Source organism: Lipophrys pholis (genome assembly GCF_963383615.2).
Source record: "Lipophrys pholis genome assembly, chromosome: 13".
In the NCBI taxonomy this organism is placed as follows: Eukaryota; Metazoa; Chordata; class Actinopteri; order Blenniiformes; family Blenniidae; genus Lipophrys; species Lipophrys pholis.
This window is the reverse complement of record NC_137632.1, coordinates 1,414,845-1,435,527: the sequence shown is the minus strand read 5'-3', so window position 1 is coordinate 1,435,527 and position 20,683 is coordinate 1,414,845. Positions and strand designations below refer to the sequence as shown.

The 20,683-nt window shown below is 45.0% G+C and overlaps 1 protein-coding gene across 1 annotated transcript; it reads right to left on the bottom strand.

Annotated features, from left to right (window-relative positions):
- Positions 1–875: 875 nt before the first annotated feature.
- crfb1 (cytokine receptor family member b1) lies at positions 876–19,145 on the bottom strand. The gene is made up of 8 exons (XM_080477892.1): positions 19,079–19,145; positions 18,326–18,400; positions 18,111–18,249; positions 15,917–16,074; positions 13,942–14,108; positions 8,181–8,331; positions 5,855–5,979; positions 876–4,042 (listed from the first exon to the last, which is right to left on the bottom strand). The coding sequence occupies exons 2-8, from the start codon at positions 18,372–18,374 to the stop codon at positions 3,260–3,262; spliced, it is 1,572 nt and encodes a 523-aa protein (XP_080334018.1). The 5' UTR covers positions 18,375–18,400; positions 19,079–19,145; the 3' UTR covers positions 876–3,259.
- Between the last annotated feature and the right edge of the window lie 1,538 nt (positions 19,146–20,683).

The window sequence follows — 20,683 nt, the reverse complement described above, 5'->3', positions numbered from 1 at the left end:
TATACCTAGTAATATTCAGGCAGTTCCTAAACTCTGTAAGAGCCTTATTCCTTCTACCCTTCCTATTACTTATACAATTAAATAATGTCCAATCAGCCCTACTAAATGTCCATCTTTTAGAAAAGGTGATGTCAATATTACACTTCCTGTTTCTCAGCCTGCACCAAATCAGAAAGTGGTCACTTCCTGTTGTTGATTGACTAAAGAATTCCCAAAGTGTTTTATCAGCAGGGGCCTGAGACACCAAAGTTAGTTCAAATACTGATGTTCCTGTTACTCCTATTGGTGTGGACGATCCATCATTTAACCAGACCAAACCTTTCCTATCCATAGATTCTTCTCAGACCAACCCATTAGGATCTGTTTTATCTCCTCAGTACTATGTGCATTAAACTCCCCAAGCCTTTTTATTTTTCCTGACATCTTGTCCTTCAACTCACTCCAGATCCTCAATTTTAAGTCTCCTTTTTTAAGGATTATAAACATTTACGACTACTAAACTCCCATTATCATACCAAATTTCTATAACTAAATATACTAATCTATCCCCCTGACCTAAGACTCTATAGGGAATCCCTTCTTTGATGAACGTAGCACATCCATCCTCACTCTTTCAGTTCTATCATTCCGCTCACACACACATATCCATTTAATACAAAATGTAGATGCGGTCCCAGCCAGGTATCTGGAATACATATTATAACAGGTTTGCCAACCAGCTTCTTGCATTGCATTGTGGGAAATACATCCTTTAACTTTCCTTTTGTATCGGGATCATTTGTGGCTCATATGTTTTAAATGTATTTTGACAAATAAAAAGTGAAAATAATAATATATGTACAAAAAGTAACAAGTTAAAAAAATGTACATATAATGCAGAGATGTGTCACTGTTTTTATTATGTTACCAAACACATAGACACTGTTATAATATTGGAGATAGCTACAAAGAATTCTTAAGTTTATCCATCTACTCTATCTATCCATCTATCTATCTATCCAGCCATCCCGTATTGTAGTTTGTCCATGTAGAGTTACCGTAGTTCATATTGTGTTTGACGTTATCGGCAGGCGCAGGCACAAGCCCCGCCCCGGACAGATCTGGTACCTACATCGAACAGATCTGGCAGCCCGGACAGATCTGGTACCTACACCGGCCCTTGCAGCCCAAAAACCCAAGCGGCTCACGGGGAATTGTCCCGGTCCTCCCGTTTAGCCACTCTGGTCCTGGTGCCATCTGGCCTCTGACGGCTGAAATACAGCTCCTCCAGTGGGGGGCGCTCCGCAGAGGAAATGTCTAACGGGGCAGGAGCAGGAAGTGCGTGCGGTGGGTTGTGTTGTGATCAGGGTCATTTGGATACTTTCTTTTGTGATTTTGATTTAAAAAGAGTAAACACAATTGTTTGCCAATAAATAGCTTCACCATGAGTGGAAGGAAGTTTATTGTGTTATCATTCATATTCTCTGAAGAAGAGAAATCATAAATTCTCCCAGGTATGTAAACTTGTGAGCACTGTATATGGACCGCATGGTGGAGCAGTGGTTTACCGCTCTCTCCTCACAGCAAGAAGGCCGTGGGTTCAAATCCAGGTGTGGGTTCAAATTCTGTGTGGAGTTTGCATGTTCTCCCAGTGTGTGTGGGTTTCCTCCACAATCCCAGAAACATGCACTGGGGTCTTGTTGATAGAAATGTAATGATTGTGTGAGATGGCCATATGATATCACATCAGTTCCATCGCAGGCTTGTGAATCGTGACACACTTTGTGATATCTGCAAACATCGTATTGTATGGTGATGAAGCTGGTGATTTACACCTCTACTATGTACCAGTGCTATGTACTATGTACACGGGGCATAGTGGGTACCTCACTACAGACCCCGGATGTTAAGTCTCACTCTGTTTCGTAGCAAAATGTGCGCCGATGCGAACTCTGGCCCCGCCCACGCCAGTGTGGGTGACGACGCCACAACCCAATCCTAACACAAGCTCCCAATGTTCACAAGCACCCCCACTTCATAGTTCTTAGATGAAAATATCATCTAAGAATATCACCTTCTCACAATCTCCCAAAGAAAATTATATCCAGTCTTTTATAAAATATTTTTAATTTAAGAGATTTTCACAGTGGCGGGCCGTCAGGGCCTGAAGGCTTCTCTGCAGGCCTAAAAGATCAGAATCACAGACCGATGTTGATTATATTTTGTCCATGAATACTGCTTTAATTATCCCAAACTGTTCACTTCCTCTCATAGCTTCTCCCCGACTGCACTGCTTCCAGTCTGTACTTCCATATTAAAGCTTTTAACCAATCACAGTTCAGCCATCACCTGTTGCCAGGGTAAAGAAATCTGCCCGGTCAGTGCAATTTACTTGCACTCACTACAACTTCCATGGCAGGATTCAAGATTATATTATTTGCCATTATATTATTTCCAAGACCACGTAAAGTTGACTTTGTCACCGTCCTCAACCCAAAGAAGTTTTGGCAAAAGCAGCCGGTTTTTAATGCAGCTGCAGCAGACGGCAAGACGTGAACTCTGATTTTTTTTCATCGTCATAAACAGTCTTCGCCCCGGGACGTAAAAGCAGCCAGGTTCACCACTGGTCATAAAGGTATTTATTCTGGCTACACGAGGCTCTTTATACTGCATTTCTGCATAACAACATGTTTTTGTAGCCATAAGAAGCTCTTGAGGGGTGGATTGAGTCAGACCGGCACTAGTGAAGGCTGAGGTCTGAAATGCACGATCGCCACTGGATTTTCACATTCGTAGAATGCTCCATACACCTTTAACAAACCCATTACATTTTCCTCATTTGTCAGACTCACATCGTCACTTAAGTTAAATTAAGAAAGGGAATGTTCTTTCTCTGGCTGGTCAAAAATGAACTTGAAGATAACTTCTTTGCACATGTTGAAATCTGAATGAACCAAAGATGTGGCATACAGACACACTGTGACCACAGACACACTCCAACTGGGCAATAAGTGGTGCTATAACTATAATAATCTATAAGAACGTATTTGCTATGTAAAATACATCCACCCCCTTATTCTGTACATGTCCACACTTATAGGCACCGTGTGCATATTGTTTCTATTATATTGTATTTTTATCTGCTTTTTTTAAGTTCCTGCTATGTGTACTTCTTTCTCTTTACTATCCTGTTGTACCACTGCACATTTCTCCACATGTGAGATAAATAAAGGGATATCTTATCTTATTACATAACCTGTAAACCCGAATGAGAGGACCATTACTGGTGCCCCAAATAGTCAGTGAACAGCTCCTCCTCCTCCTGAACCAAAGTGTTCACCTCGTCTTCATGTTGTGTGGCACTAAGGTCTTCATGTAGCTGAAGCATCGGTGTCTCCAGTGATTCACAACCTGCTTTGGTTTGGAAGTCACTCACAGTTTGTCTGAGGTCAGAAGAAAATTGAGGCTTCAAACTATATTCTCTAAAAAAGTCGCAGTTCTTTTCCTCATCCTCACCTTGCTCCTCTTTTTCCTCCTGCTCCTCCTGCGCAGCTAGTGATGCCAGGGTGACGGAGAACAGGTCAACATGGCTGGAGATGTACTGCAACTCCTCCTTCTCCTCTGTGGCTTGGTCCTGGACTACCTGTGGAGCCGGAGAAACTCCTAGTAAAGCAGGAGAACCTCCTGGTGGGACTGGCAAACCCCCTAGTAAAGCAGGAGAACCTCCTGGTGGAGCAGGTTTGGTTTCATCTGGATCAACTCCTTCCTGAAGGACCTCTGGGGTAGCACGCCACCCGACTGTCAAACTCCCAGAAGCCTCTGAGGCTGGTGGACCGTCAGGAGGAACTTGGTGGCCTGAAGAGAGCCCTGGGTCTCTGTCCATGTAGTCATTCACACAGTCCTCTTCATCTTCATCTTCCAGACCAGAGCGGCAGTCTGTGGTGGCAGCAGGCGGCGATGTCGGACTGTTGTGCTTCCTCTCTTCACTCCGTTCTGACCAGAGAGCAACGGGACCCGGGACGATCCTCTCCGGGATCAGGGTGAGGCCTTCCTGGAGGGCCGTCTAGAGATACAGATGGAGCAGAGAGGACAGAAGTGAAGGCAGCTTCAGTATTTTCAATATTTAATGGCCATGGAAATTCAAATAAGTGCAAGGACTAACAAATACAAACAAAAAAAATAGTAATTTATGATTTTCTGAAAAACACCGGGCTATGGTCAAAAGGTGCTGATCTCTGATGTGCAGCATCCCTTCTTCTTATGACCACTCTGGAAGAACTGTCAGGGTTATGCAGGGTGGACAAAAAACGCAGACTCAGCCAGTTCCATAAAAACAGGTTTATTGCAACAAAGTTCAGGGAACACGAGGAGACGCAGGGGACACAAGGGCGACGACAAGCGGAGCGACAAGATGACAAGAGGCGAGACATGTTGACGAGACGATCCGACAAGGACAACAGAGGGAGAGAAGTGGACACAAGGAAGGGGTGGACACAAGTGGAACATGGGCTAATTAGAAACACGAGGTGAGACACACAGAGGCAGACACAGAGACCTGACGGGAACATTTGCTTTCTTTTTATGGTGTAATGCGGCTGCATTACTGGCTAGTAGGTGAAGTTTGAATCTACTACTATAATCAGTGTCGTTCATGAACTCATTCATATTTTGGGCAAACGGGAACTGAACGTTCTGTACTTCTGTCTGATGAACGTCACTGTGGAGCGGCGCTCTCAGTTCAGCGTTGTTTCAGAGGGTGCCACGTTTCCAGACTTCCAGTGAAAACCCAGTAAGGCTCACCGTAAACGGGCCTTAACATGTCGGAGGAAAACAGCCAATCTGGCAACAGCAGCCCCCAGAGTGGCTCCACCGCAAACGTCATCAAAATGTGAAGCATCACGACAAAAACAAGTAGAAGACAGCAGCTCTACCTCAGACTCTGTCTCACCATTAATACTTCATGTTCGTATGATTTCCGTACTTTCCGGATGATAAGACGCTTTTTTTTTTTCCAAGCTTTGAACTATGCAGAGGATGACTCAGCTTTTAAGGGTTAACAAGCTTCATGTCGCTGACAGGTGGGTGATGCGTTCAGGTGCATCACGTAACTCCATATTTGTTTTTCTTTTTTTCGTTTTTATATTGGTGGCTGCAGCTTATATTCTGGTGCGCTCAATAGTCCGGAAATCCTGGTATTTAAAATAAGTTTATGAAAAGGTCAGTGATGATCCAGGTGGAAAACATCTTTTTGTGTAAACTTTGCCCGCTGGGTTACAAGAAGCAACTCCATACATCAACAACGTCAACATCAAACCTGAGACAGCTCATTGAACCCGGCTGGCCTTTCAAGGTATGTGCCAGGAACTAAATAATTCCTGGAGGGTTTTACTATTTTAAGTTGTAATTTCTTTGTAGAACCTGCCTGGTATATTTTCCTTTGCAGCTTAAGGACTACTGTCCGTTTGTTTTTTTCTTTGTTTGTTTTAATAATTCCTCCTTCATAAAGACCATTGAAGCAGCAGGTTTGTCCTCATGGTTATGAGAATATCCTGTCGGGGTGGGGAGCTGCAGCTGCCCCTAGTGAGGACTGACTGGGGGCAACAATGGAGAAATACCAGGATTCTGAGGGGAACAGCTCACAGCAACATATTGAAGAAAAAAAAAAGAACTATGAACTAGTTAATTTTTGGAACTGTGAATTATGAACTGAACTAGTTCATTTTAAAATTTGTGAACTGAACTTTGAACTAGTTGGTGTAGAAACTGAACTTTCCCAGTACTGACTATAATATAAAAGGTAAATTCTCAGATCAGAAGCTTTGACTCATCAGGAGTGTTCGTGTTCCTCTCTCGACGATCAGAGGAAGATTCTCACCGTTAGAGCTGCAGGCAGAGCGACATGCAGCTTCCACAGGAACCCTGTGTAGCCGAGGAAGCCCAGGGTCAAGGTCAACAACAGGACCCCCATGCTGAGGAGAGCAGACACTGCTCCGGGAACTCCTGAGAGAAAACACACACACACACACACACACACACACACACACACACACACACACACACACACACACACACACACACACACACACACACACACACACACACACACACACACACACACACACACACACACACACACACACACACACACACACACACACACACACACACACACACACACACACACACACACACACACACACACACACACACACACACACACACACACACACACACACACACACACACATTACCCAGGACCAAGACAGATCCTCCCTCTCTCATTTTAAACACTGCAGGAATACTTTCTTTCATCCACAATCTTTCTAAAATGACGACATTTAAAGTGCTCAACTGATGGAAAATGCTGCAGTGAGAGTGCTGACAGGAAATATTGACAGGAAGTGAAACTTCTGAAGCTTCCTGTTCTGGGGCTTCACTTATAAAAGCTTGTGTAGGATTCCTACTAGAAATGTTCGTGCGCCCAGAAAGCAGAAAATAGCGTGCGGCCAAACAAATTTGGATCTATAAAACCGTGCGTATGCACATCTACACGCACTTCCCTTCTATAGAGCACAGTCTGACTGGAAGGTTGACAGTTCATCTCCCTCCTCAACACGCCCACTTTCTACCATTAATGCTCAATGCAAAGGGCCTCGTCAACATTTTTGCTGCTCATTCAGCCTGTTGATCGCCGGCATTTGACGTTAAATCCTGACAGAAAAGACCAAGAAAAGGAATTTTCCGGAGAGAGAAATAGTCCTGAGGAGGTGGAGGTCAGGAAAATGATATTATTTGGTGTTACGGTAGTGGAATCACTAATAAAAAATAAAAAAAGTGATCGGCAGCTCGTCATCACTGCTGTAAGTAGAGTGAGAGTCTCAGAGATCATTGACTGTAGAGGTGGAGGAGAATAATCTGAAGGTGGAGGTCAGAGGAGAGTGACATCATGGAGGAGAGTGACATCATGGAGGAGAGTGACATCATGGAGGAGAGTGACATCATGGGGGAGAGTGAGATCATGGGGGAGAGTGACATCATGGGGAAGAGTGACATCATGGAGGAGAGTGACATCATGGAGGAGAGTGACATCATGGGGAGAGTGACATCATGGAGGAGAGTAAAATCATGGGGGAGAGTGACATCATGGAGGAGAGTGACATCATGGGGAGAGTGACATCATGGGGGAGAGTGACATCATGGAGGAAAGTGACATCATGGAGGAGAGTAAAATCATGGGAAGAGTGACATCATGGGAAGAGTGACATCATGGAGGAGAGTGACATCATGGAGGAGATTAAAATCATGGGGAGAGTGACATCATGGGGGAGAGTGACATCATGGAGGAGAGTGACCAGAGCCCACCGCTGGACATCAAAACAGCCTCCATGGTTGTGACGGTCAGCGAGTGTCAGAGTGACGGAGAGGGAAGGAGTCTGGGTGGAGACACAGCGGACCGATAAAGTTCACTTTGATCTGTTTATTAAAAGTATGAATTAAATATTTGAACAGAGACGGTAAAAAGACTCAGTGGACTTTGTTTTATCCTCAGTCACTCCAGAGGTGGAGGAGGTTGTTCTGTCTGCAGCAGCAGTGCGTCCAGAGCGTCCACAGTGCAGCTTCACACACAACTGTCACCGCTCTATTTCTATATGTTTCCTCTGAAATGAGACTGATTGTTACTCACTTTGTCACAGTTGATAATCAATCAGTTCTGTCCACTCTGGATCGTTGAAGATGGAAGTTTGACATATGAACATAGAGCTGCTGATTCAGCAGTAATGTTTCACTAAAGAAACATCCAGAACTCTGCAGCTTGGCTCACTATGATCACTTGGATCTGTAAGTCTGATATATGAAGACATTAAATATATGAGATGAATCTGGCTTCAATTCTCCACCTCACAATCAACGCTGTCGGGATCCCTGTCTCCTAAATGTGCGTGTGCACAAGGTTCAAAGTTTGCGTACCGGTACGCAAATTCCTCCGTGAAGTTTATTTTCATAGATCACAAACTTTGCGTAGGAAGTGGCGTACGCCTCTTTCAGGGCCCGTTTTGTACGTAAACAACTTTATACATGAGGCCCCTGGTTCTGCAGTTTTCTACTCTACTTGCTGGTGCATCGTGGGTATTCTTAGTAGCCCTGAAAGGAGTGTGCTGTATGTGGTGTGTATAATTAAAGTTGAACTGAAACCAACTCACCTGCCCTGGGGGCCTGACTGCTGAAGAGGCAGTGCCAGGCTGAAGGCTCAGTCAGCTTGTTGAGATGAGTCGCCAGTTTCACCTGCACACAGTACTCCACTCCTTTGTCCAAGTTGCTGAGGGTGCAACTCCTGTTTTTGGTTGTGAGGTTCTACCGGTCAGGTAAATAAGTACATGAGTCATCACATCTTGGTGAAACACACTATAACCCCTCACTAGATAACATTCACACTTCAAATGGCCATGAAACCCTGAAAATCCCTGGCACTGTTTTTGGTAATTGGTTGGTTGCTAGGGTTTTAGTTTCCTATAACTAAAAGCAGAGAGGCAGAGCTACATTAATCATCAATAAAATACAATTCTCTTGTGAAGACACAATCACAGACCCAGAGGGAAGATTTATAATTATTCACATCTCTCATCAGAACATAGAGATGTGGATCACAAACATCTACGGCCCAAATGTTGATGACCCTCCTTCTATCACAACTTCTTCACCACCCTCTCAACACACTCTGACCAAACACTGATAGTGGGAGGAGTCCTCAACAAGGTCCTCAATCCACAAGTACACAGAGTTAGTAAGGCAGTAAACACCGACACTGGGAATCCACAGACATAGTCCAGCAGTACATGAGTGACTATGGTCACTAATCAATAGATCTAGTCCAGCAGTACATGAGTGACTATGGTCACTAATCAATAGACATAGTCCAGCAGTACATGAGTGACTATGGTCACTAATCAATAGACATAGTCCAGCAGTACATGAGTGACTATGGTCTTTGAGACGCTTGGCTCACCTCTCATCCCACTCTTAAAGAGTACACCTTGTACTCAGCAGTGCACCAATCCTATTCAGGGTTAGATTACTTTCTGGTGAGTAAATCAGTGATTAAAGACACCTTGGACACACAGATTCACCCCATCACTATCAGTGACCTTTGACCTTGGACCTGTCACTATGACAGTGGGGATTTAACACACCACTGCTCAAGGATCCAGACTTCCTCACATTCTTTAAAAAACAATGGACAATCTTTTTAGAAACAAATTACCTGCCTGGTGTCTCTCCCTGTGTCCTCTGGGAGGTGCTAGACCTGCCTGGTGTCTCTCCCTGTGTCCTCTGGGAGGTGCTAGACCTGCCTGGCATCTCTCCCTGTGTCCTCTGGGAGACGCTAGACCTGCCTGGTGTCTCTCCCTGTGTCCTCTGGGAGGCGCTAGAGTCTTCATGAGAGGTAAAATCATTTCTTACTCCTCATACAAGACCAAGAGGACAAAATAAAGGAGAAAGACCTGGAAGATAAAATCAAAACCATGGAGACAGCTCATGCTGCCTCCCAGGACGGCCGCTTTATTGATTGAGTTAAGGAAATTAAAAATGGACTTGAGTAAACTAGTTGAACATAAAATAGAATTTCAACTACAGAGACTACGCTCGGAGAACTTAGAACATGGTAATAAATCCAGCAAACTCTGAGCCAATCAGTTAAAACGAAATAAAGAAAACTGTACAGTCCCCTCAGTCCAAACTCAAAATGTAAAATCACTTTTAACCCTCAAGAAATAAACAATACCTTCAGAGAATTATACAAAAACTTTACTCTTCACAAATTGACCCTTCACAATCTGAAATAGACTTTCTGAGCACAGGTGACCTCCTGGAATTAAAAGACCAACAGATCCAAGGCCTTGAAGCTTCCATCTCAGTAGAAGAACTGCATGAACCTCTCCAGCACATGGCTGATGGTAAAGCTCCAGGACCTGATGGTAAAGCTCCAGGACCTGATGGTAAAGCTCCAGGACCTGACGGTAAAGCTCCAAGATCTGGTGGTAAAGCTCCAGGACCTGATGGTAAAGCTCCAGGACCTGATGGTAAAGCTCCAAGATCTGGTGGTAAAGTCCCAGGACCTGATGGTAAAGCTCCAGGACCTGATGGTAAAGCCCCAGGACCTGATGGTAAAGCTCCAGGACCTGACGGTAAAGCTCCAGGACCTGGTGGTAAAGCTCCAGGACCTGAAGGTAAAGCTCCAAGACCTGATGGTAAAGCTCCAAGATCTGGTGGTAAAGCTCCAGGACCTGAGGGTAAAGCTCCAGGACCTGATGGTAAATCCCAGGACTTGATGGTGAAGCTCCAGGACCTGATGGTAAAGCTTCAGAACTTGACAGTGAAGCTCCAGGACTTGATGGTAAAGCTCCAGGACCTGAGGGTAAAGCTCCAGGACCTGAAGGTAAATCCCAGGACCCGAGGGTAAAGCTCCAGGACCTGAAGGTAAATCCCAGGACCTGATGGTAAAGCTCCAGGACCTGATGGTAAAGTTACAAGACCTGAGGGTAAAGCTCCAGGACTTGACATTGAAGCCCCAGGACCTGATGGTCAAGCTCCAGGACCTGATGGATACCCCGCTGATTTTTACAAAGAATTTTGGTCTTTGATCTCACCAGCTTCTGTATGTTTTAGAATAATTGAGGAAATTAAAGTATCTTAAACTCTCCTCCAACATATAACGACAATCCACTAACAATACACGTAGATTAATTAATCTTATAGACCAGTCCACTAACAATACGCATAGATTAGTTAATCTTATAGACCACTCCACTAACAATACACATAGATTAATTAATCTTATAGACCACTGCACTAACAATACACGTAGATTAATTAATCTTATAGACAACTGCACTAACAATACACGTAGATTAATTAATCTTTTAGACAATCCACTAACAATACACATAGTGCAGTGGTCTATAAGATTAATTAATCTAACAATACACGTAGATTAATTAATCTTTTAGACCACTGCACTAACAATACACGTAGATTAATTAATCTTTTAGACAATCCACTAACAATACACATAGTGCAGTGGTCTATAAGATTAATTAATCTAACAATACACGTAGATTAATTAATCTTTTAGACCACTGCACCAACAATACACGTAGATTAATTAATCTTATAGACAACTGCACTAACAATACACGTAGATTAATTAATCTTTTAGACAATCCACTAACAATACACATAGTGCAGTGGTCTATAAGATTAATTAATCTAACAATACACGTAGATTAATTAATCTTTTAGACCACTGCACTAACCATACACGTAGATGAATTAATTTTATAGATCACTCCACTAACAATACACGTAGATTAATTAACCTTATAGACCACTGCATTAACAATACACATAGATTAATTAATCTTATAGACCACTGCACTAACAATACACGTAGATTAATTAATCTTATAGACCACTGCACTAACAATACACGTAGATTAATTAACCTTATAGACCACTGCACTAACAATACACATAGATTAATTAATCTTATAGACCACTGCACTAACAATACACGTAGATTAATTAATCTTATAGACCACTGCACTAACAATACACGTAGATTAATTCATCTTATAGACCACTGCCACCACAATAAACAAAAGGTCATTATCACCTCCTTAGATGCAGAAAAAGCCTTTGATAGGGTAAATTGGAAATTTCTACTCGCTACACTACAGGAATTTGGATTTAGAGAAAATGACCTCTCCTGGATAAAGATCCTGTCCACCTCACCCAGTGCCTGTGTTAAAACCAATGACCAAATGTCCTCAAGGTTCAATCTTGAGAGAGGCACACCAGACAGGGGTGTCCACTCTCACCATCTCTCTTTGCTATTTCTATGGAACCACTAGCAGCAGCCATCAGACAGAACAATAACATAAAAGGAATACCAACAGTAAATGTAAGACATAAAATATGTCTCTATGCAGATGATGTGACACACAGACCTCTCTTCGAGAAACAAAAGGGTTAATAGACAGGTTCTCCTCAATCTCAGAATATTCTATAAATTGGAATAAATCAGTCGTCTTGCCTATTAACTCTATATTCCAGAACACACCTAACACCCCACTAAAACCAGGGAACATCAAATACCTCAGCATTAACATCTCAGCCAAACTGTCAGACTTAAACTACACCCCCCTTATTAAAACAATAAAAGAGGACCTCAATCGATGAAGGACACTTCCTATATTACTCATGGAGAGAGTAGCAACAATTAAAATAAAGCTGCAAGCAACCTTGATCGGGACCACACACTCTGGTATCTGGCCCGTCGGAGTGCGCCTAATGGCCTCTGGCCCATTTAAATATTGATCAAATATAAATGTTGAAGGTTTTAACAAAAAAGCACTTTTATTTAGAAAAATGTCAGGGGCTTTCATTTTGAAAGCCAACTAACCTTTATTCTAGCTAATCGCTAAATATAAATGTTTTAGGGTTTTGGTGTCATTTTTAATAAACAAGGACTTTTATTTTGAAAGCCAGCTCACCCCCATCTTAGATAAACATTTAATATCCAACTTGAAGTCAAAATTGTAATTTTTGATAAACAAGGACTTTTATTTTGAAGGAGTTTGGGGTTTTTATTTGGAAAGTACAGGACTGGTCCATCCCTCATCATTTGCCCGTAGATGTGAAATCACATTAAATCACTTAATTGTGACTATATATACACACTGTAGTGTTGCTTACTGCTTATGGACATGTGATTTTAGACAGGATTTCCTTGATTAATAAGAACATTTAAATAAGCACCCCAGGATCTCTGTCTTTGTCCTTCGTATTGGACGAGCTTCCACCACAGAACAAGGCAGCAGGCTGCTCTGTCTCTTCTAGTCTGATACTGAAGATAACTGACTGTGTTTATGAGAGACATTCTGTCCTGAAGCATCTTTTCATCACTTCATTAAACCGCCTGATATGCATTTTGAGGAAACAGTCACAACGCTGGCATGTGGAGGGGCCGACTTTTTTTTTCAACATGAAAAAAAAAATCTCGACTTTGATATTCTACTTTTTCTGTAGCGCATGAAGGTTGTTTTTTTAGCCTCCGAATTTTTTTTTCTTCAGTAGCCCTAAAACTCTTCCGTAGGAGAGAATGTTGCTTGTAGGAAAAATCATTTGACACAATTCGACATGGTCCCCCAATCATTAAATGCACCATGTAGCCTTGTGGGGGGCGGTGGGTCTGCCCAGTAGGGGGATGGTGGCCCCACCCTGGGGCTAGTGGGGCTGTCAGTGGCTAAGGCATCGTTGCTTGGGTGGTTGGCAGCCCTGTGGCCTGGTGGGGGCTGGCGTCTATCCTGGGGTGCTGTGGCCTGGCCTAGAGAGTGTTGGGGGGGCCATGTAGGGCTTCAGGGTCTTGGGGGCTGGGTGCCTTCCCCTTTCCTGGTGGGGGTGCCCGCTGCAGCACCAGGGGGGTGTCCTTCCTCTGCTCTCCTCCCCCCACTGGGGCGGGCTCACTCCTGCTGCTGTGCTCCAGGGCTGCCTCGCTCCGAGAACTGGAGGGAATGGAGGGCAGTGGGGCTCCTGGTGCTAAACGGACAGCATGGGGTTCTTCAGAGGGGGGTTCAGGGGGGATAGCTGGGGGAGCAGGGGGCAAGACATGGGTGGTACGGATGCAGGGCTTCTGGGGGCGGGAAGTTGGCTGCCTTCTGACCAGAACCGGCCTTCGTTCTTAGTATATATATAGCATTAACAAGGGTATTGTCTGCCCCCCCCCGCCAGTTGTGTTCAGCAGCCATGCCAGCTTCCAATAAAGGCAGCAACAGGAGGAGATTCCAAGTCTCTTGCTGTTGCAACAGCAAAAACTGTTCTGACTCCAGAAGACTCTCAATCACATCATATTGTTTGTCCAAGCTGCTGAACAGGACAAGGAAAAACAAAGGAAGACGACAGTCTCACCATCAATCTGAGGTCCTTCTTCTTCCTCCACAGGACGGTGAAAGAAGCTTTGTAGAACTTTTGAATGTCAGAAATGTTGGAGTCCTTGTCAGCCTGAGGCAGTGAAATGTTGATCTGGATGCAGTTGCCACAACTGGCCAGTGAGAGCAGTGGTGCACCAATTTGACCTTGACACAAAGAAAAGCACAAACATGATGACTCTGCCTGACTTTCTTTTTCCAGAACAACATCCATCCATCCATTTTCTGCCGCTTATCCGATTCCGGGTCGCGGGGGTGTCAGTCTGAGCACTATCACCCAGATCACACTGCACCATTAAGAACCTTTCCTGCGGGTGGTGAGCCCAAAGGAAGTCCAGAACAACAGTTCGATCTTATTCTTCAGCTCCAGTGTGACGTGGTTCAAGAATATTTTCTAACTGATAAACTGAGTGCCAGATCTCCTGACCTTATTTATAAGATTCAATTGTTCATGGCCATTGAAATTCATAAAAACAAGCTTTTAATATGAAATCTGGTAAGTATTTTATAACAGCAATTGAATAATAATTACACACCGGGCTGGTACACTTTGCTGGTAAACCGGGCGGTTCCTATGGAATCACAGGAGTGCCAAAATTAAAAGGAAATAAACGTGGAAATATAAAGAGAATCAATAATACAAAAAATATACAATATATTCTTTTTCTATCTTGTCTTTGCTTATTCCATTTTGTCAATGCTTCTCCTGTTTTGTCTTTGTCTTTTCCAGTTACTTTTTGTCATTGCATTTACTGGACGAGTCCAGCGTCTGAAAAAGACAGAAGCAATACAAAGTAAATCAGCGAGGGCTGTGGGGGGGTCTGTCTGTTCAGGGGGACTAGTCCTTATCTGATCACAGCAGGACCAGGTCCATAGTACTGGAAGCTTCAGGCACTACTGCAGGACCAGGTCCATCATGCTGGAAGCTTCATGCACTACCTGCAGTATCAGGTCCATCATGCTGGAAGCTTCATGGAGTACCTGCAGGACCAGGTCCATCATGCTGGAAGCTTCATGCATTACCTGCAGGACCAGGTCCATCATGCTGAAAGCTTCATGCACTACCTGCAGGACAAGGTCCATCATGCTGGAAGCTTCACGCACTACTGCAGGACCAGGTCCAACATGCTGGAAGCTTCACGCACTACTGCAGGACCAGGTCCATCATGCTGGAAGCTTCATGCACTACCTGCAGGACCAGGTCCATCATGCTGAAAGCTTCATGCACTACCTGCAGTATCAGGTCCATCATGCTGGAAGCTTCATGGAGTACCTGCAGGACCAGGTCCATCATGCTGGAAGCTTCACGCACTACTGCAGGACCAGGTCCAACATGCTGGAAGCTTCAGGCACTACCTGCAGTATCAGGTCCATCATGCTGGAAGCTTCACGCACTACCTGCAGGACCAGGTCCTGTGGGACCAAGGTCTGATCTACATCTAGCATTGCACCGCAAATGAAATGCCAGCGGTATCTAATCATGAAATGACAGGCACACAGGGAGACAGAGGAGTGGGATGTACACAGAGAGACAGAGGAATGGGACGCACACAGGGAGACAGAGGAGTGGGACGTACACAGGGAGACAGAGGAGTGGGACGTACACAGGGAGACACAGGAGTGGGACGCACACAGCGAGACACAGGAGTGGGACATACACAGGGAGACACAGGAGTGGGACGCACACAGGGAGACACAGGAGTGGGACATACACAGAGAGACAAAGGAGTGGGACGTACACAGGGAGACACAGGAGTGGGACATACACAGAGAGACAGAGGAGTGGGACGTACACAGGGAGACACAGGAGTGGGACGCACACAGGGAGACACAGGAGTGGGACGCACACAGGGAGACACAGGAGTGGGACGCACACAGGGAGACACAGGAGTGGGACGCACACAGGGAGACACAGGAGTGGGACATACACAGGGAGACACAGGAGTGGGACGTACTTTGCCTGGCAGGGTAGAAGGTGATGCTTTTGGAGGGTGGAGACAGGGTGGAGTTAAAGGATGCCTGCACGACGAAGCTGTACATGGAATGGTTCTCCAGCGTGACCTTCAAACAAGTGTCTGATGAGTTGAGCCGTTTCCAGCGCTGACCTCTGACCCTGCAGAGAAACACGGCACTATGAACTCACAGTGGAATTTAGCTTTTGCTGGTTTTACCAGCTGCGACAGGAAGAAACTGTTGCTGCCTTTATTGGAAGCTGGCATGGCTGCTGAACACAACCAGGGGGGGGGAACGCTGAGAGAGAGAGGAAAGAGAGAAGACTGAGGAGAGAGAGGGGGGTGGGGTGGGTGGGGGGGGGTGGGGGGAGCAAAAGAGAATACCCTGTTCATGCTATATATACTATTTATAGTTTTCACACCAATCCAAATACTTTCCAGCCATTGTTAGATTGAACCAACCTGAGCAGCACTGTGGAGATATAACATGATTTCGGAGCAGGTACATAAATGACCAAAAAAGAAACAACAAAAACAGAAGTATACGACTTTGACAGTTGGATTCCACTGCCAAAGCCCCGGCCTATCAGGGGTTAAACGGGTGCTCAGCCCACCCCCCAGCGTGGCCAGAGCGGGGTTACAGTACGTCTCTTGGTTCCTGGATCCTGCCGGCGCCACATTGGTGAAATCAGTGACGTATCACTCTTTGGAGTGACTCAATGACGTGGCTCTTACTTGGCTCCGTTGACAATGGAAACACAACCGGTTCTCTGGCGATGCTCGTTTCAGAACGGGCCCCGGCACCAGCCCTGAACGAGCTCCTGGTTCTTTATGGTGGAAAAGCACTACCAGTGCACAAGTGGAGCTAAAGTCGCCTATAAAATCAGCCCTTGTGAAGCATCTGGACTCTAACTGCTGATTCGTCTGTATTTTCAGCACTCAAAGCTAAAAACGTAGACTTTTCATCTCTAAATATCTTCAGTACTTGTTGATCTTATTACATATACACATTCTAATACAGATAAGCAGATATTTCTTTTACACATTTGAAAACCTAATTACAGAAACATTATGAGACGTCTGGCAGATTCCAGGGGTTTGATTTATAAAAGCTGCTTACGCACAAAACAGGCCCTGAAAGAGGCGTACTCCACTTCCCACACAAAGGCTGGGATCTAAAATACTTCTCTTTGCAGGAGAATGTGCGTACCGGTACGCAAACTTTGAACCTTGTGCACACGCACATATTGGAGACGGGAACCCGGTGGCGCTGATTGTGAGGTCAAATGTCAATCCATCCGACTTTACTTTACTTTATTGTCATTGTACAAGTACAACGAAATTTCATGTGAAGCATGGGGGGAAAATAGAGACAAGCGGTGAGAAGAGGAGACAAACAGGAAGACTTGAGACTGAGGGAGGACACTTTGGAATCAGGAACAAAAATCACATTTAAAGCTTCAACACAGATTAACACATTTTTCAGAAAGAGTTTAGAAGATGGCCGCCAGGGTGCAGACACACAGCTGGAGGACTGACCTGACACCAAGAGCTGCCACAGGGGGTAGTGGATGGATGGTTCTTTGTGCTAACCCACTGAACCCTGCTGAACCCTGCTGAACGCTGCTGAATGCTGCTGAACCTCGCTGTACACTGCTGAACACCACTGAACCCTGCTGTACACTGCTGAACCCTGCTGAACACCACTGAACCCTGCTGTACACTGCTGAACACCGCTGAACCCTGCTGTACACTGCTGAACACCACTGAACCCTGCTGTACGCTGCTGAACACCACTGAACCCTGCTGTATGCTGCTGAACACCACTGAACCCTGCTGAATGCTGCTGAACACCGCTGTACCCTGCTGAACACCACTGAACCCTGCTGAACACCACTGAACCCTGCTGAACACCACTGAACCCTGCTGAACCCTGCTGTACCCTGCTGAACACCACTGAACCCTGCTGAACGCTGCTGTACCCTGCTGAACACCACTGAACCCTGCTGAACGCCGCTGTACCCTGCTGAATGGCGCTGTACCCTGCTGAACGCTGCTGTACCCTGCTGAACGCTGCTGTACCCTGCTGAACCCTGCTGAACACCGCTGAACCCTGCATGTTTCATGCTGAACACTGGCAGGATGTTTCCAGAGGAAAAGCTCTGGATTAAAGATTCCAGACTGGGTGAGACATTACCTTGTCTGGATGACGTAGAGCGTCTCTGGAGCTGTGCCTGGCGCAGGGTCCCAGCAGAGAACATGCTTAAAGTTAGTGGAGATGATGCGGGCATTGACCGGGGCAGGAGGGGCAGGAGGGGCATCGGGGTCAGTGAGCACTGTGTGAATATGAAAACATGACATGAACACGCAGCACTGACCCTCAGCTGGATCATCAGGACAGGGCTCACCTACCAGAGTGGAGCAGCGGGGCAATGAGGAGGCGGAGCCAGCAGCTCTTCATCCTTCATGCTCACCGTCACTCACATCCTGAAACGAAACGCAAAAGTTGCAGCTCAACCACACATGGTCACAATCCAGCAAAGTACCAATGTAATCCCAGCAAGTTACTAAGCACAGTTCATGGTGATCACGTAGAGGAGTGCAGAGATTACTCCTCTTCAAAAGGAACTACACTGGAAAAACTACACTGAGCCAAACTACACTGGAAAAACTTCTCAGAAAGCAACTAAATTCATGTCAAATATATATTCACTCTCCTCATAAATGTCATCCAGGATCGCACCCCCGCCCCATATACACACACTCTCTCACTCACACACACACACACACACACACACACACACACACACACACACACACACACACACACACACACACACACACACACACACACACACACACACACACACACACACACACACACACACACACACACACGGAGAAAAAGCAAACTCCCCACAGAAAGACCCCGAGCCGGTTTTCAACCCATAAAATTGTCACTGTGATGCCAGAGCACTAACCACTGCTCCACCGTTCCCCTTTTCATGAATCTACTGGAGAAAAATACAATTACTCTTCTTGTAAAGTAACTGGAGTAAACAGGAGTAACTGAACCAGTGAATCACTGGTATAAAGTAGATGAGTGTGTGTGGGCCTTCTTCCTGAGCCTGAAGTAAACATGAAATAACAAAATGTCACACTCACCCCAGCAGCAGAGCGACAGTCTGGCCAGGAGCTTTCATTTCTCTGCTGTCAGAAACCGGAAGAGAGGGGGAGAGAGAGAGAGAGAGGGGGGGGGAGAGGGCGGGGGGGAGGGAGCGAGAGAGAGAGAGAGAGAGAGAGAGAGAGAGAGAGAGAGAGAGAGAGAGAGAGAGAGCTCCGCTTATTGACGCCTTCATAATAAGTATTTATATAAGTACTTTTTTTTTCCACCAAAAGACTTTATTAACAAAAACAGTGCATTACAGCGGACGACAATAATGTTTAATAACCGCCAGGGGGCAATAGAGCTTCAAAGCATCACATTATAGAAACACATTAAAGGGGACATATCATGCTAAATCCACTTTTTTAGCCCTTAAATGCATTTTGTTGTATATTTAGAGTGTTTAGAAGTACAGAAAAGTTCAAAGTAGTCTCTTCAGGTGCTCCGTTGATATCTTTATATTCTGTTTTGGTCATATTTTGCGATCGGTTTCGATTTTTCTATTCTCTATTACGTTTTTTGAACAATGACGTCACAGTATTCTCAGCGGAACTGCCAAATTAGGACATCGACATTTCGAGCAATCCGCCATTTTTGTTTCTCGCTGCGATTTTGTAGTCCAACCGAAGTTACGAGAGGATAAGTCGAAATGTTCGGTTGTTGGATGTAGTAACCCACAAGCTTCGTTACACCGTCTCCCAGCATCAGAACCTTTTCGAAGTGCCTGGTTGAGTTTTATTTTTCACAGAAATGTACCCACATCTGTGGGTAAGGTCATTTTTGTGTGCGCGAATCACTTTAAGGACGACTGCTTCAGCAACCTCCGCCAGTATAAAGAAGGATTTAACGAAAGACTTGGTCTGATTGAGCGGTCAGTTCCTTCTATCTATGGAGACGACGAACAGAGCACTTCGGTAAGCTGTATATAACGCTAAAAAGTGTGATGATAAGACGTCCCTGTCATTGTTTTGTTAGCATTAGCAGTTGCACCGTCTTCATATGTTAGCGCTGTGTGCTCGTTTTAGATTAGAATGTAACTTCTGTGTTAAATAGTCGTTGTAATACAGGCAGTATTGTAGTAGTGGGCATGGATGGAGAAGTTAGTGTAAATATAGTAACACACCATTGCGTTACATCCATATGAAGACGTTGTTCTGCAGCTGCATCATCGTCATTTTCATCTCGCTCCGCCGGGTCCGACTCTGGCTCCAACATGTATGGCTGGATGGACAAATCTTCCGTTGTTGACATTTTGTAAATAATGTGTGAATATAAAGTTTCTGCGCCGCTAGATAATTGTATCTGTTCTATCAAACTACAAAGATGGCCGAACAGGGTGACGTTGAACCGAGTGTCACCTCTGCAACCTGGAGAGGAGGCGGGGTATGAAGTGTCTCATTTGCATTTGAAGAGACCGCCCCAAAACGAGTTGCTCTCAGAAGCACATCAGAAAAGGGGTTGAAAAGGGGCCTGTGGAGCTCTAATAATGAGGAATTCAGACCCAAGCATTGCAGTTTCGCGTTGTATAGACCACAACTGTATGATTTATATGTAAAAAGGAAGGATTTAAAAGCATGATATGTCTCCTTTAAAACAAGCAGATA